A 13,736-nucleotide genomic window follows, 5' to 3' on the forward strand; every position below is an offset into this window, starting at 1 on the left:
TCTAGGATGATGAAAATTTCTCATCACTTCCATTTCATAGAAATATGCAGCATTAATTCATGTAGGAATAGTCTGTTATTCCCTTTAAATGTAGGAGGACTTGATTTACTGTTACCTGCAGAGTAGAAGTTGGCAGTTATTGCCATTGTAGACCAGTTTTGTCAGCATTATAAAACTCCTGTGTGGATAGACCATGTCCGGAAATGAGTCCTCTGAAAAAGATGCAGTATTCATTAGCACAACACTGCAATTTGCTGATTATTTTCAGCAGCTATAGTTAGAATTCTAATGCTCTGCCTCATTTTCAAAAATAAAAGCTAACTGAAAATATAGACTGCTTAGTCAGCTGCATTTTTTTCTTTTTAAATGTTTTATTGATTTTTTTCTTCTTTTATTTTTTTTATATATTGTCACTTTACAGTGACTGCCTCCCCCTCATTCCTTCCTCCCTCCCCTATCTTCCTTTGTAACAAATAAATAGTCAAGCAAAACAAATCAACATCTGCATTATCCTGCATCTGTAGTATACTGTCTCTTTGCTGAGGGGTGAGAGACATGTTTCACCAACAGTCTTCTGAAGTCATGATTAGACATTTTATTAATCATGGTTCAGAAGTCTTTCAGTGTTGTTTTCCTTTATGTTATTGTGGTCATTTTATAAATTGTTTTTTTGGTTCTGCTAATTTGCTTAATATCAATTCATACAAGTCTTCTTTAATCTCTTCATAGAGATTCACTCTTATAAAGCACTGTTCAGGAGTCCTGGTTGAACTGGGGACCTGATATGTGGTGATGTTCAATGTCTTTAGTTGATGCATAATCTGCAAAGAATTGGAGCATCCTGAAACTTGGTAACATATGAACATGTTGTAGCTATCATCATTTTCCTATGTTTAGCTTTTCAAGTTGTAGACAGAATTCTTTTTTTCTCAAGATTAAGACAATTTTTTTCTTCCTTTTTTCCTATTTTTTTTTCTTTTGCGTTTCATTTGAAATCTATCATGGAATGACTGCCACCTGCTTCTTTTTTGTTCACATATTCAGTGTTGTACATATAAGAGTCTTCTTCTGTATTGGAACTTCATTTATCATTAGACTGAGCCCCTCTGGAAGCTGTGCTGTCCTGGTTTCTGTGCGTTAAGTGTGCTGCTGCTTGAATGTATTGATGCTGTACAAGATTACAGAAATGAAAACCCTATCTTTTAAAAAAAATCAACCTTCCCACCCCAAAAGACTGCAAAGGGTTGGGTGGCTGATGACCATTTATAGCACAGTGATGTCTTCTGAAATTGCTGACATTTATATTTACTGAATATCTACCTACTGGGAGAAAGGCATATGCAAATGATTTCAATACCAGGCAGAAAGTGATACATCTATAAGAGCAGAAAAAAGCAGTGAGCTAAGGAATTCAAAGGAGGAAGAGAGAGTTTGCAACTAGAGGTAAACAGATTTTCATAAAGAATCTAAAAGTAGAATTTCAGTAAGTGGAGAGAGAAGAGCTGGGAAGAGAGATCTAAATGTGCTTGAGGAGGTGCCCTGTTTATAATTTTACATTCTTTATGGCTGTTGAGACCTAGATGGCTGTTTGTGTGTGTATGTGCTCACATGTGTGTGCACATGAATGTATATGTGCATACCTCCCACCTTCCAACCTGTTGTTTTTTCCCCCCACTGGTTTTTTAAAAAAATTATTATCTCTTTTTCTCTACTGACAAAGTTCTGCTGCTTGCCAGCCTTCTCTTAGTTTCTAATCTCTGCTGCTACAATTACTGCCTCTTCTGTGTATTGTTGCTTCTTCTGTTCTCTCTGTTGTTGGCTATGTTCTTCTCTTCACTTTTCCCTATTGTTCTCTCCTCTGCATTCTTTTTTTTATTTCTTGGCTTTTGTGCTAAGAACCTTCCTTTTTCTGATTGATTAATTGTCTGATCACAGCATCTCAGATGTAATCTTTAGGCCTTGGACTCTAATCAACTGTTTCTGCTGTTACTGACTGTTTAGGTACTTTTTCACTGACACTTAAAAACAAACAAACAAAACACCCAAACTTCTGAGTTTGCAGAAATATGACTTCAGTAACTGTATTAATATTCTTAGTCTAGAATTTTGTTTTGATGCAGGAGCTATCTTTATAATGTGATCATTTTTGAACGCTCTCGGGTTTTTATTATATGTGTTCACTTGTTAATTGCCTTTGCTGAAAAGTTGTACATTGTGGAACAATTAAAGAATCAAAAACAAAAGTGCAAGCTTTCTCCCAGGGGTCACCAAAGACTGATCTGACTTTGAATCATTTTTGAAAACTCATATCACTTCATGTCAGTTGCAAAATTATGATTCTACATAATAGGTATCTTTGGCCTTATAATTAATGCATATAATGTAATTAACAGGGGCATGTGTGTCCCAAAACATCAATAGAGCAGGCAAAGTGCTTGACAGGAGGAGAAGAATTTAGGGGATAGACGTAAGATGTTTTTGTTCATGAATTAAGCATTGATTCTTGTGGGTTTTTTCTCTTTTTCTTTGTAGCCACCTCTTTATTTGGCAGGCCCACAACGCTTTGTTTCTTATTTCTTGTTTGCTGAAAGTGTTCATCAGTCAGATGCCTGAGGAGGAAATGCAGCTTCATTTTACTTATGAAGAAAAATCTCCAGTCACTTATCGTAAGTATTCCCTTGTAAGGGATAGAAAGCACATGGATAAACAAGACATCTGTGAAAAAGGAAAGCATAAGATTAGAGGGGGTGGCAAGTTAAAGGTTTCCTCATATCCATTCAGTCCTGCATATACTCTGTATTCCTTTCCCCCATGACATCTGAATTTTATACTTTTCCCTCCTTTTACGATCTCAGCATTGCTAAACTTTCTTTAGGACTTACTAATAGTGATTGTATTTATTTTGCTTATTAGGGTGTACCTTATCACAGTAAGTCCTCATCTTTTTGTGAGTAGGATGTACAGTTTTGTTTTTCCTTCCTGAAACTTAAATATATTTGGTAGGGAGAGGAGGGAGAGATTGTAGGTGGATGATGTTTGTATAATGAAATCCTTGAATGGGGAGGGTGATTGATTGTTATCAAGCCAAGGGGAGCTTGAATTTCTGGTCAGTTGTGGATTGTAGGGTTTGCTATTAGTATCAAGCCATGCCCTCCTCTTTACTGGAAATCCCAGAAGGGCATTGGGCTTGGCAGCATCGTCTTCTCTAATGACCACCAGAACTAAGAGAGAGAGAGAGAGAGAGAGAGAGAGAGAGAGTGTGTGTGTGTGTGTGTGTGTGTGTGTGTGTGTACATATGTATATATTCATGTTTATAGATGCCTAGTTTTAATATTGAAATAGAAGCTTTCATGCCTATGTACAAAGCCCCAGCAACAAGAAAAAGAGAAGGAAATATTTTTTCTCTTTTGTTGAAATGAAAGCCAGTTGCCTGAGAGCAGATTAGGGACTTGCTTTCCCTCCTTTTCAATATTCTGTTGCTTTTCCTTCCATTTCCCATCTTTATCCCAAGGAGTAAGAGATACTGCTTGATATTGCAAGTAGGTTTTGCTGGGAAATAATTCTTTTATAGTCTGAAAATATGGAACTCAATATTTGACAGCAAAAGCTACAATTAAAAATCACTTTAGGAATCTGCCTAATGTTAGTTTAATTTTTAAGTTGTTAATAATAGACTACTACTATTGAGTAGTTACATCACTTTAAAGTGATATTAGATTTTTAAAGGTATTAGATTTTAAAACAAGGTAGAAATATGAGTCTAAAGTATAGAGGTTTGTATTTCTAGCACTTCTCCCAAACATTTATTTAAAAGGAATCCAAATGTTGGCAGATCTTACCGAGAGAGAGGCTTCAGTGAAGTATGAGTATGAGCCAGGTTTTTGCCTTCAGATGATCCTAGCTAAGTCCCGTGTGTCATCACTATCAAATTGGGGGTGAAGAACATATATACTAAGGCACAGAGAATTTTCAATCTGATGTTGAAGGGAATGTCTACAATAATGAAGTCATGGGTGTTTGAAGTGTTGAAATAAGTATAAGTAATGGGAAGTTTTAGATGCTCAGTAAATACTTTTTGGATTTATTTGACTTGAGAGTCAGTGTCATGTAGTGGCTAGAGTATTTGGGTTCAAAAACTACTCAGACAATAGTTATATGACCCTGTAGTTTAGATGCCTCAGTTTTGTCATTTAAAAAACAAAACAAAATGCTCTATCCCCATCCATCTGTCCACCACTGTAGTTCTGGTGCTCAGAGTCTCCTAATTTGTCTCCCTTCCTCCAGTCTCTCACTGTTTCTGTCACTCCTTGCTCAAGAAACCCCAGTGGCTCCTTCTTGCCTGAAGGGTAAAGACTTTAGTTTGGCCTCCAAAGCATTTTACAGTCAGCCTCCACCTTACGTTATGTCCTCTCCTTCATGTATCATGCATCGCAACTTGGCTTCCTGGCTTGCTGCTCTCCATACACAAACTTTCAAATCTGTCTCATTGCGTTTTTATAAGTTGTCATTCATGCCTAGAATGAAATTTTTCCTCACATCTACCTCTTTGAATCCCTAACTTCCTCTAAAGTGTAGCTCAAGTACAACTAATGCCATTAGTGCCCAGTTGATGGAAATTGCTTTTTATCTATTTTGCATTTTTTTTATATATTATCTAATGTAAATGTCTTGATGGCAGACTTTTTTTTTTAATAAATGCTTATGAAATGAGTGAATGAATTACATGGGCATAATAATTACACCTTTCTCAAAAGAATTGTTGTTAGGCTTAAATGAGATAATGTAAATAAAATGCTTTGCAAAACTTAAATTGCTATACAGATATAAACTATTATTAATTAACATTAGGAAATTTTTTAAATCATTTTTAGGGATAGTAAAATTCAGATTCTTCTTTCTGATGCTAAAATACTGACTCTAGAATTCTGTGATTACAAAATATGGAGAGAATTAGCATGACCATTGTAGTTAAATGAATAGTATGCTTAGAATGTAAGACATATTTTTATTAATATAATAATAACGACAACTATTTTTATTAATCTCATCACTAGATGGTCATCAACTCATTAAACCATCTTCTAAGGTATGAGGGACTGGTACTTGAAGATTTCTGACAAGGGGCAGGTCATTCCACTTTTGGAATGTCTTGATTGTTAGGAACCTTTTTTTTCCCCCAGTCAAGTTGAAATCTGACAGTCTTCAGCTTTTACCCATTGCTCCTAGTTCTGCTATATGGGGTCAGAAAGCACTTATGAAATATTATCTGTGAGACACTGTCCTAAGCTCTCAGGCAGGACAAACTTAATCTATTTTCACACGACATGTTGCCCTTCATGTACTTGAAAGCGACTATTGATGTTTCTTAAGACTTTTCATTTTCAGGCTAACATACCCAGTTCCTTCAGCGAGCTCTCATATGGCATGGTCTCCAGCCCTTTCATAATCTGGTCATTTTCTTCTGGATGCTTTCAAATGGATCAAAATCCATCTTCATATATCACATTCAGGAATGAAGACACTATTCCATATGTAGTCTGCTATGGTAGAGGTCAGCAGATCCAGTGCTTTTTTTTCCCCCCGTTATCCTACACTACAACAAAAATAGGTGTTACAAAGTCTATATACCTTAATCATAGGAGACACCATCATTTATTGTTTATTTACTCTTATTGTAGCCATAATTCAAACAATCTTGGTTTTTGGTTTCCTAGTCTGTAGCAGATTTGAAGTAGCAAATTAGAAGTAGGCTGGAAGACTACAAGAGGAAAACACGCTCCATAAACATTTATTAAGTGCCTACTGTGTGTCAAGTGCTGTATTAAGTGCTAGACACTGACATTCTCCACCAGTGCAGATCATAGCTCTTTATTGCCTAAATAAATGGTCTTCATGAATTGCAGTAGCCACACACACAAAAAAAAGGTCCTGGTGATCAACCTTTTGATTATAAACTTTTCTACACTGAGCTAAGGTGGTCCTCTGGGATGTATCCACAGCACTGAGTCTTTTGAGTTTAGTAGGATTTGTCAGTACTCATAGTCCTCTGACATAGCTTTAAGAAATGGTCATGTCGACACCAGTGTTAGAATAGGAGTGTTAGAATAGGATTTTAGTGGAGGAAGCATGTAAATAATGAAAAGCATGCAGTAACAGTAAAAGCACAATAGTTCCTGGCTATTTAGTGTAGATCTCAACTGTCCACCATTTTGCAGCAGCCCTTCAGGACATCTCTTTATATTCAGTAAAAGAAAAGAAAAATTATAATGATGACTCTATCATTGGAGAAAGGTTAAATTGGGCTCATCATACTCTTAAGAAGCCAAGGAAATTTTTTTTAAAGTGGAATTTTATTGTTTTCTTTTGTTTTACATCATCTATATTTCCTAGTGTATCATTTCCCCATACCTTCCCAGAGAACCATCTCTTATAACAAAGAACAAATAAGAGGAGAAGAAAAGTTAAGCAAAATTAAGAAATCAAGAATAAGTTGACATTATATGCAGTGTTATACACCTATACTCCCTAAACTCTATAAAGAGGGGGAAGGTATGTTCTATTTCTGATTGGTTGCTTTTGCAGGCAGTATGGTTAGCCTCTTCTTTGACTCACTTTCAGAGGGAAATTTTCTATAGATTTCTATCTCAAGTGTAAAAGCTAATAAAAAAGATGGATATGTGTAAAACTTTAATGATTGGGAAATTCACTTATGCTCAACTCCTCATTTTTTATTCTGGATAAATGAGGCATTTAATGTACATAGTTTACCATGTAAGTATTTTCTTTTTAAAAATTTGCTCTTGTTAAGACTGTTAACTATGTCTCAGTTTCTTTTTTTTCCATTTTTTTTTTTTTTGGCGAGGCAGTGAGGTGAAGTGACCAGGGTCACACAGCTAGTTAAGTGTCTGAGGCCAAATTTGGACTCAGGTTTCAGCCTTTTTTTAAAAAAAGTTATTTATTTTTAGTTTTCAACATTCATTTTCATAAGATTTTGAGTTCCAAATTTTCTCCCCATCTATCCCCTCCCCTCACTTCAAGATGGCATGCAGTTTGATATAAGTTCTATACATATACATTCATATTGAACCTATTTTCACATTAGTCATGTTGTAAAGAAGAATTAGAGCCAATGGGAGAAACCATGAGAAATAAAGGACAAACAACAAAAAAAGAAAAAAAAAGAGAGAGAGAGCAAATAATATGCTTCAATCTGCACTCAGATTCCATAGTTCTTTTTTTGGATGTGGACAGAATTTTTCATCATGAGTCCTTTGGAGTTGTCTTGGATCATTGCATTGCTGGAAGAGACAAGTCTATCAAAGTTAGTCATCACACATTGTGACTGTTGCTGTGTACAATGTTCTCCTGGTTCTGTTCAGTTCATATAAGTCTCTCCAGGTTTTTCTGAAGTCTGCTTGCTTATCATTTCTTATAGCACAGTAGTATTCCATTACATTCATGTACCACAACTTGTTCACCATTCCCTAAATGATGGGCATCCCCTCAATTTCCAATTCTTTGCCATCACAAAAAGAGCTGCTATAAATATTTTTGTACACGTGGGTCCTTTTCCTATTTGTTAATTATCTCTTTCAGATATAGATCTAGAAGTAGTATTGCTGAGGAAAGGGAAATGTGCTGGGAAAATAGCACATTTTTATAGCCCTTCGGGCATAGTTCCAAATTATTCTCCAGAATAGTTGGATAAGTTCACAACTCTACCAACAGTGCATTAGTGTTCCAATTTTTCCATATCTTCTCTAGCATTTATCATTTTCCTGTTTTGTCATGTTAGCCAATATGATAGGTGTGATGTAGTACTTCAGAGTTGTTTTGATTGGCATTTCTCTAGTTAGTAGTGACTTGGAGCATTTTTTCATATGAATATAGACAGCTTTAATTTCCTCATCTGAAAACTGCCTGTTCATATCCTTTGACCATTTATCAATTGGGAAATGACCTGTATTCTTATATTAAATTTGACTCAGTTTTCTATATATTTTATTTTATTTTATTTTAATATAAATTTGTTTATTTTTAGTTTTCAACATTCACTTCCAAAAGTTTTTGAGTTCCAAATTTTCACCCCATCTCCCCCTCCCCCACCCAAGATGTCATGCATTCTGAATATCCCTTCCCCTAGTCTGTCCTCTCTTCTATCTCTCCCCTTCTCTTATCCCCTTCCCCTTCTATTTTCCTGTAGGGCAGGATAGACTTCTGTACCCCATTTCCTGTATTTCTTATTTCCCAGTAGCATGTGAAAACATTTTTTTAAACATATGTTTTTAAAACTTTAGGTTTCAAATTTTCTGTCTTCCTCCCTCCCACCCACCCTCATTGAAAAGGCAAGCAACTCAGTATAGGTTGTACATGTGCAGTTATGCAAAACATGTGCATAGTAGACATGTTGTGAAAAACTAACTCTATTTCCCTTAATCCTATCCTGCCCTCCCATTTATTCTTTCTTTTGACCCTGTCCCTCCTCAGAAGTATTTGCTTCTGATTACCCCCTTTCCCAATCTGCCCTCCTCTCTATCATCCCCCTGCTCTCTTGTCCCCTTCTCCCCCTATTTTCCTGTATAAGACAGATTTCCATACCCAATTGAATGTGTATGTTATTCCCTCCTTAAGCCAAATCCTATGAGAATAAGATTCACTCATTCCCTCTCACCTTCCCCTGTTTCCCCTCCACTGTAAGAGACTTTTCTTTTCTGTTTTTTTTGTGAGATAATTTACCCCATTCTACCTCTCCCTTTCTTCTTCTCTGAGTATCATCCTCTCTCATCCCTTAATTTTATTTCCAGATATGACCCCTTAATCTTCAACTCACCCTGTGCCCTATCTATCTATCTATCTACATATACATACACATAATTTTTTTCCTCCAACTACCCTGATACTGACAAAGGTCTCCTGAGTTATAAATATCATCTTTCCATGCAGGAATGTAAACAGTTCAATCTTAATAAGTCTCTTATGATTTCTCTTTCCTGTTTACCTCTTCATGTTCCACTTGAGTCCTGTATTTGAAAGTCAAATTTTCTATTCAGCTCTGGTCTTTTCATCAGGAATGCTTGAAAGTCCTCTATTTCACTGAATGACCATTTTTCCCCCTGAAGGATTATACTCAGTTTTGCTGGGTAGGTGATTCTTGGTTGTAATCCTATCTCCTTTGCCCTCCGGAATATTATATTCCATGCCCTGTGGTCCTTTAGTGTAGAAGCTGCTAAATTTTGTGTTATCCTAATTGTGTTTCCACAGTACTTGAACTGTTTCCTTCTGGCAGCTTGTAATATTTTCTCCTTGACCTGGGAACTCTGGAATTTGGCTACAATATTCCTAGGAGTTTTCCTTTGGGGATCTCTTTCAGGAGGAAATTGATTGACTCCTTCAATTTCTATTTTGCCCTTTGGTTCTACTATATCAGGGCAGTTTTCCTTGATAATTTCTTGAAAGATGATGTCTAGGGTCTTTTATTGATCATGGCTTTCAGACAGTCCAATAATTTTTAAATGCTCTTTCCTGGATCTATTTTCCAGGTCAGTTGTTTTTCCAATGAGATATTTCACATTGTTTTCTAATTTTTCATTCTTTTGGATTTGTTCTACTGTGTCATGATTTCTCATAAAGTCACTAGCTTCCAATTGCTCTATTCTAATTTTTAAGGAAGTATTTTCTTCAGTTATCTTTTGGACTTCTTTTTCTATTTGGCCAATTTTTCTTTTTAGGGCATTTTTCTCCTCATTGGCTTTTTGGACCTCTTTTTCCATTTGGGTTAGGCTGTTTTTTAAGGTGTTATTTTCTTCAGTATTTTTTTGGGTCTCCTTTAGCAAGCTTTTGACTTGTTTTTCATGATTTTCTTGCATCACTCTCATTTCTCTTCCCAGTTTTTCCTCTACTTCCCTTACTTGCTTCTCAAAATCCCTTTTGAGCTCTTCCAAGGCCTGGGACTGATTCATATTTTTCTTAGAGGCTTTGGTTGTGGGAGCTTTGATTTTGTTGTCTTCTTCTGGTTGTATATTTTGATCTTCTTTTTCACCAAAGTAAGATAATATAGTCTGAGTCTTTTTGCACTGCTTGCTCATGAACCCGGCCAATTACTTGAGTTTTAAACTCTTTGTTAAGGTAAGAGTCTGCTTCCAATGTGGAGAATGTACTGTCCCAAGCATTGGGGGTTTGTATAGCTGTTTTCAGAGATACTTGTAGGGCCCTCTAAATTTTCAGTTCTTGCAAGGTGGTATGATAAGGGGCGAGGTGTTTACTCCTTTCCTGGCCTGCGATTACAAGTGTTCCTTTCTGTCCTGTAACTGTGAGGAGGGGTTCCTCTTCACAGCCACTACAAGCTCCTCCACACCAGTGCGCCTCCTCATCCCAGCACCGCCGCCCAGAACTGTGACCCAGATCCAAGCATGGGCAAAGCAAGAGATTCCTGCCTCAGCCCTGGCAAAGAGATCCCTGTGATCCCTCTCTGATCAGCCACTGGATTCCCCCTCAGTCTGTGGGCCGGAAGCTCGGGAAGCAGCTGCCCCCCCAGCACCACGCTCTTGGGGAATGGAGCTGAAACCCCACCTTCCTTTCTCAGCACCGACAGAAACAGACTTTTCCCACTGACCTTCTAAGTTGTCTTTGGCATTGGTGGATTGAGGAGTCTGGAAACCTCCACAGCTGCCTGCGATTCAGTCCTTTGAGGCCTGTTCCAGGTTCGCGGCAGCCTGCGCGCCCATGCCACGCTGCGTTGTGTTCCCAGCCCGGCGTGATACACCTTTCTGGTCAATCATCCAGGTTGTCTTGGGCTGGAAATTTGTTTCACTCTGTCTTTTGGTGGGTTCTGCTGCTTCAGAATTTGTTTAGAGCCATGTTTTATGAGTATTTGCAGGGGTTTGGAGGAGAGCTCAAGCAAGTCACTGCTTTCACTCTGCCATCTTGGCTCCGCCTCCCCCAGTTCTCTATATATTTTAGAAATGAGACACTGGTTGTAGAAATTCTTTCCCAGTTTTCTGCTTCCCTCCTAATCTTGGTTGCATTGGCCTTGTTTGTGCAAAATCTTTTCAATTTAATGTAATCAAAATTATCTATTTTGCATTTCATGATGTTCTCTATCTCTTGTTTGGTCATAAATTCTGCCATTCTCCATAAATCTGACAAGTAAACTATTCCTTGCTCTCTCAGTTTGCCTCTTTCAGTTTCCAAATTTCTCTGATGAAGATGGATATTTGCATAGGTAGCATATCATAATTTTAAAATAATCATTCAACAAACATTTATTAAAGGCCTACTTTTTGCTAAGAACTGTTTAGGCAGTGGGAATATAGAGACAGAAGCAAAACAGTCTTTTCCCTCAGGTCTTTTACATTTGTTGGATGAGATACACATGTACATACAGCCCCATATGCCCCAAATATCTCTAGAATAGATATAAGGTAATGGAGGAAGGCTTTAACATTTGGAAGCATTAGGAAAGGCTTTGAGTAGAAGATGGCACTTGAGTCTTGAGAGAGAACTGGGTATTCTTTTTTTTTTTTTGAGGTAATTGGGGATTGCCCTGGGTCACACAGCTAGTAAGTGTCAAGTGTTTGGTCTGAGGCTGGATTTGAATTCAGGTCCTCCTGACTTCAGGGCTGGTGCTGTATCCACTGTGCCACCTAGCTGCCCCTAGAGAACTGGCTATTCTAAGAGATGAAGATGAGGAGGAAATACATTCTGGGCATAGTGGACTACCAGGCCAAAGGGGCAGAGGAAGAAAATGAGTGCTATCTAGGAAGAGATTTCATCGTCAAACTGAGGAGTTTCTGTTTGGTCTTAGGGGTGATAGAGAGTCCCTAGAGGTTGTTGAGTAAGGGGGTGACATAGTCAGACCTCCACTTAAGGAAAATCACTTTGGCATCTGTGTGGAGTATGGATTGAAATGGGGACTTAGAGCAAGGGGACGAATTAGTAGGCTATTGCAGTATTGCCAAGGTGAGAGCTAATGGGTCTGGAATTAGAATGGTAGCTTATACAAGTGGAGAGAAAGGGAATGATGTTGTGGAGATAGGACTAACAACTGATTTAGTATGTGGGGTAAGAAGTTGAGGATGACACTGAAGTTGTGAACTTAGGTAACTAGAAGTATGGCTCTCTCTTAGTAGACACGGGGAAGTCCAGAAGGCAAGGGTGGAATGGAGGTGGGGTTGGGATTGGGAAAGATAATGAGTTCTGTATTACAGATATTGAATTTGAGATGTCTATGGGACATCCAGTTCCAAATGTTCAATAGGAAATTGGTGATGCAGTAATGGAGCTCAGAAAGAGATCTCCTTGAATATAGTTTAGGTTTCTGTTATTTAATGATATACTTCCTTAGGTAGCTACAGTAGCAGTTCAGGGAATAGCATCATAATTTGTATATCTTGTTCAGATATTTATCGAAGAGTGGCTATATAGATTTGGGGATCATTCGCAAGAAAATAATACTTAAACCCATGAGATCACCAAGTAAAAGAGTAAAAGAGACAAGGTAAACCTTGGTTAAAAGTGTGGTAGAAATTTAGCCAAGAAGGCTGAGAAGGAATGATCAGTTGCGTTCAAGAGGAGAGCCCAGAGGGAACAGTGTCACGCAAACAGGAAAAAACAAACAAACCGGAAAGTGTTCAATTGCCTTTTATCCATATTATGTCTGAGTAGTGGTGATTGTAACCTCATTAGTCCTAGTGAATAGGAATGTTAGAATTTGCAAGGTGCTGTACAGATAGATCAGCTAAACAGACTCCATTTTTACTGACGAAGAAACTGAGGCTCAGGGAGGTCGAGTGATTTGCCCTTGTTTGCCCAACTGCTTAGTAGTTTATTTAAAAAAAATTAACTTAGTAGTTTGAAAATGTAGAAAAGTATTGCGAGGAGTTATGAACAATTGTGAAGTTTCTTATCTCTTTGTCAGGATAAATGGAGCTAGTAAATGGTACTGTTTGTTAACTGGTTCTCCAAAAATGTGACATTAGGTGAAACAACATTAGAGAGGGTGGTTAGTTTGTAAGAATGTTATAAAGGGGATGGGAACAAAAAAGACTGACGTACAGGGAGGTTAATGCACTTGCAACTAGCTTGCATTGTTGCATTTGTTGTAAAGGAAATTATTCAAATACCGGTTGGAGTGAATGGCCATTGGGGTTCTTTTTTTTAATCTCAGATTCTTTGATTATCACTGTTTGTTAAAATATTAAGCCAAATTAGTATATTCATTCAAAAAAATTTTTTTTGATTGTCTTTGTTATTCTTTAGAAAATCCTTTTTTTCTTGTGGAATTTTGAGTGGTATAATACCAGATTTGGACTCCAGGGCCAAGAGTTTTAGTGGAGAAAAGAATGTTGTATGGATATTAAAAATTATTTACCTAATAAATTGTGGCAATGTCAGATGACTCTTTTAGTTTCAAAGCATATCATCTGAGAATTTATTGTCAATACATTTTTAGAGTTCTTCTACAAGTAGTTAAAAAAAACCCCCAACATAGGGTAGGTGTTAGTTAATAGATTGAAAAGGAACTTTAAGTATGATTGGGTGTGTATAGTGTTTTTCCCCTTCTCATTTACAATGGTGAGATCCCCAGGTATCTGGAGGGTGTTCTATGTGTATTTCCTGTGATGAAAATGTTTACAGGGGACTTTTGCTTCCCAAGGGAAGTGACTTTGCAGTTCCATTGTGGGCCAAGAATTCCTTCCTATTATTCCATCCTGTCTACTTTTGAGCGGCTCCTTTTG

The 13,736-nt window shown here is 37.4% G+C and overlaps 1 protein-coding gene across 3 annotated transcripts in view; it reads left to right on the forward strand.

The window, feature by feature from the left end:
• The window catches only part of DYM (dymeclin), a 571,335-nt gene that overhangs the window by 83,749 nt on the left and 473,850 nt on the right, over nucleotides 1-13,736 (forward strand). For all 3 annotated transcript variants that reach the window (XM_078153263.1, XM_020985814.2, XM_020985816.2), the window contains one exon: nucleotides 2,533-2,666. In XM_078153263.1, the coding sequence (XP_078009389.1) occupies nucleotides 2,533-2,666 (134 nt within the window). The remainder of the gene's footprint in view (nucleotides 1-2,532; nucleotides 2,667-13,736) is intronic.

Source organism: Phascolarctos cinereus, unplaced genomic scaffold (genome assembly GCF_003287225.1).
Source record: "Phascolarctos cinereus isolate Bilbo 61053 unplaced genomic scaffold, phaCin_HiC Scaffold_4;HRSCAF=312, whole genome shotgun sequence".
In the NCBI taxonomy this organism is placed as follows: Eukaryota; Metazoa; Chordata; class Mammalia; order Diprotodontia; family Phascolarctidae; genus Phascolarctos; species Phascolarctos cinereus.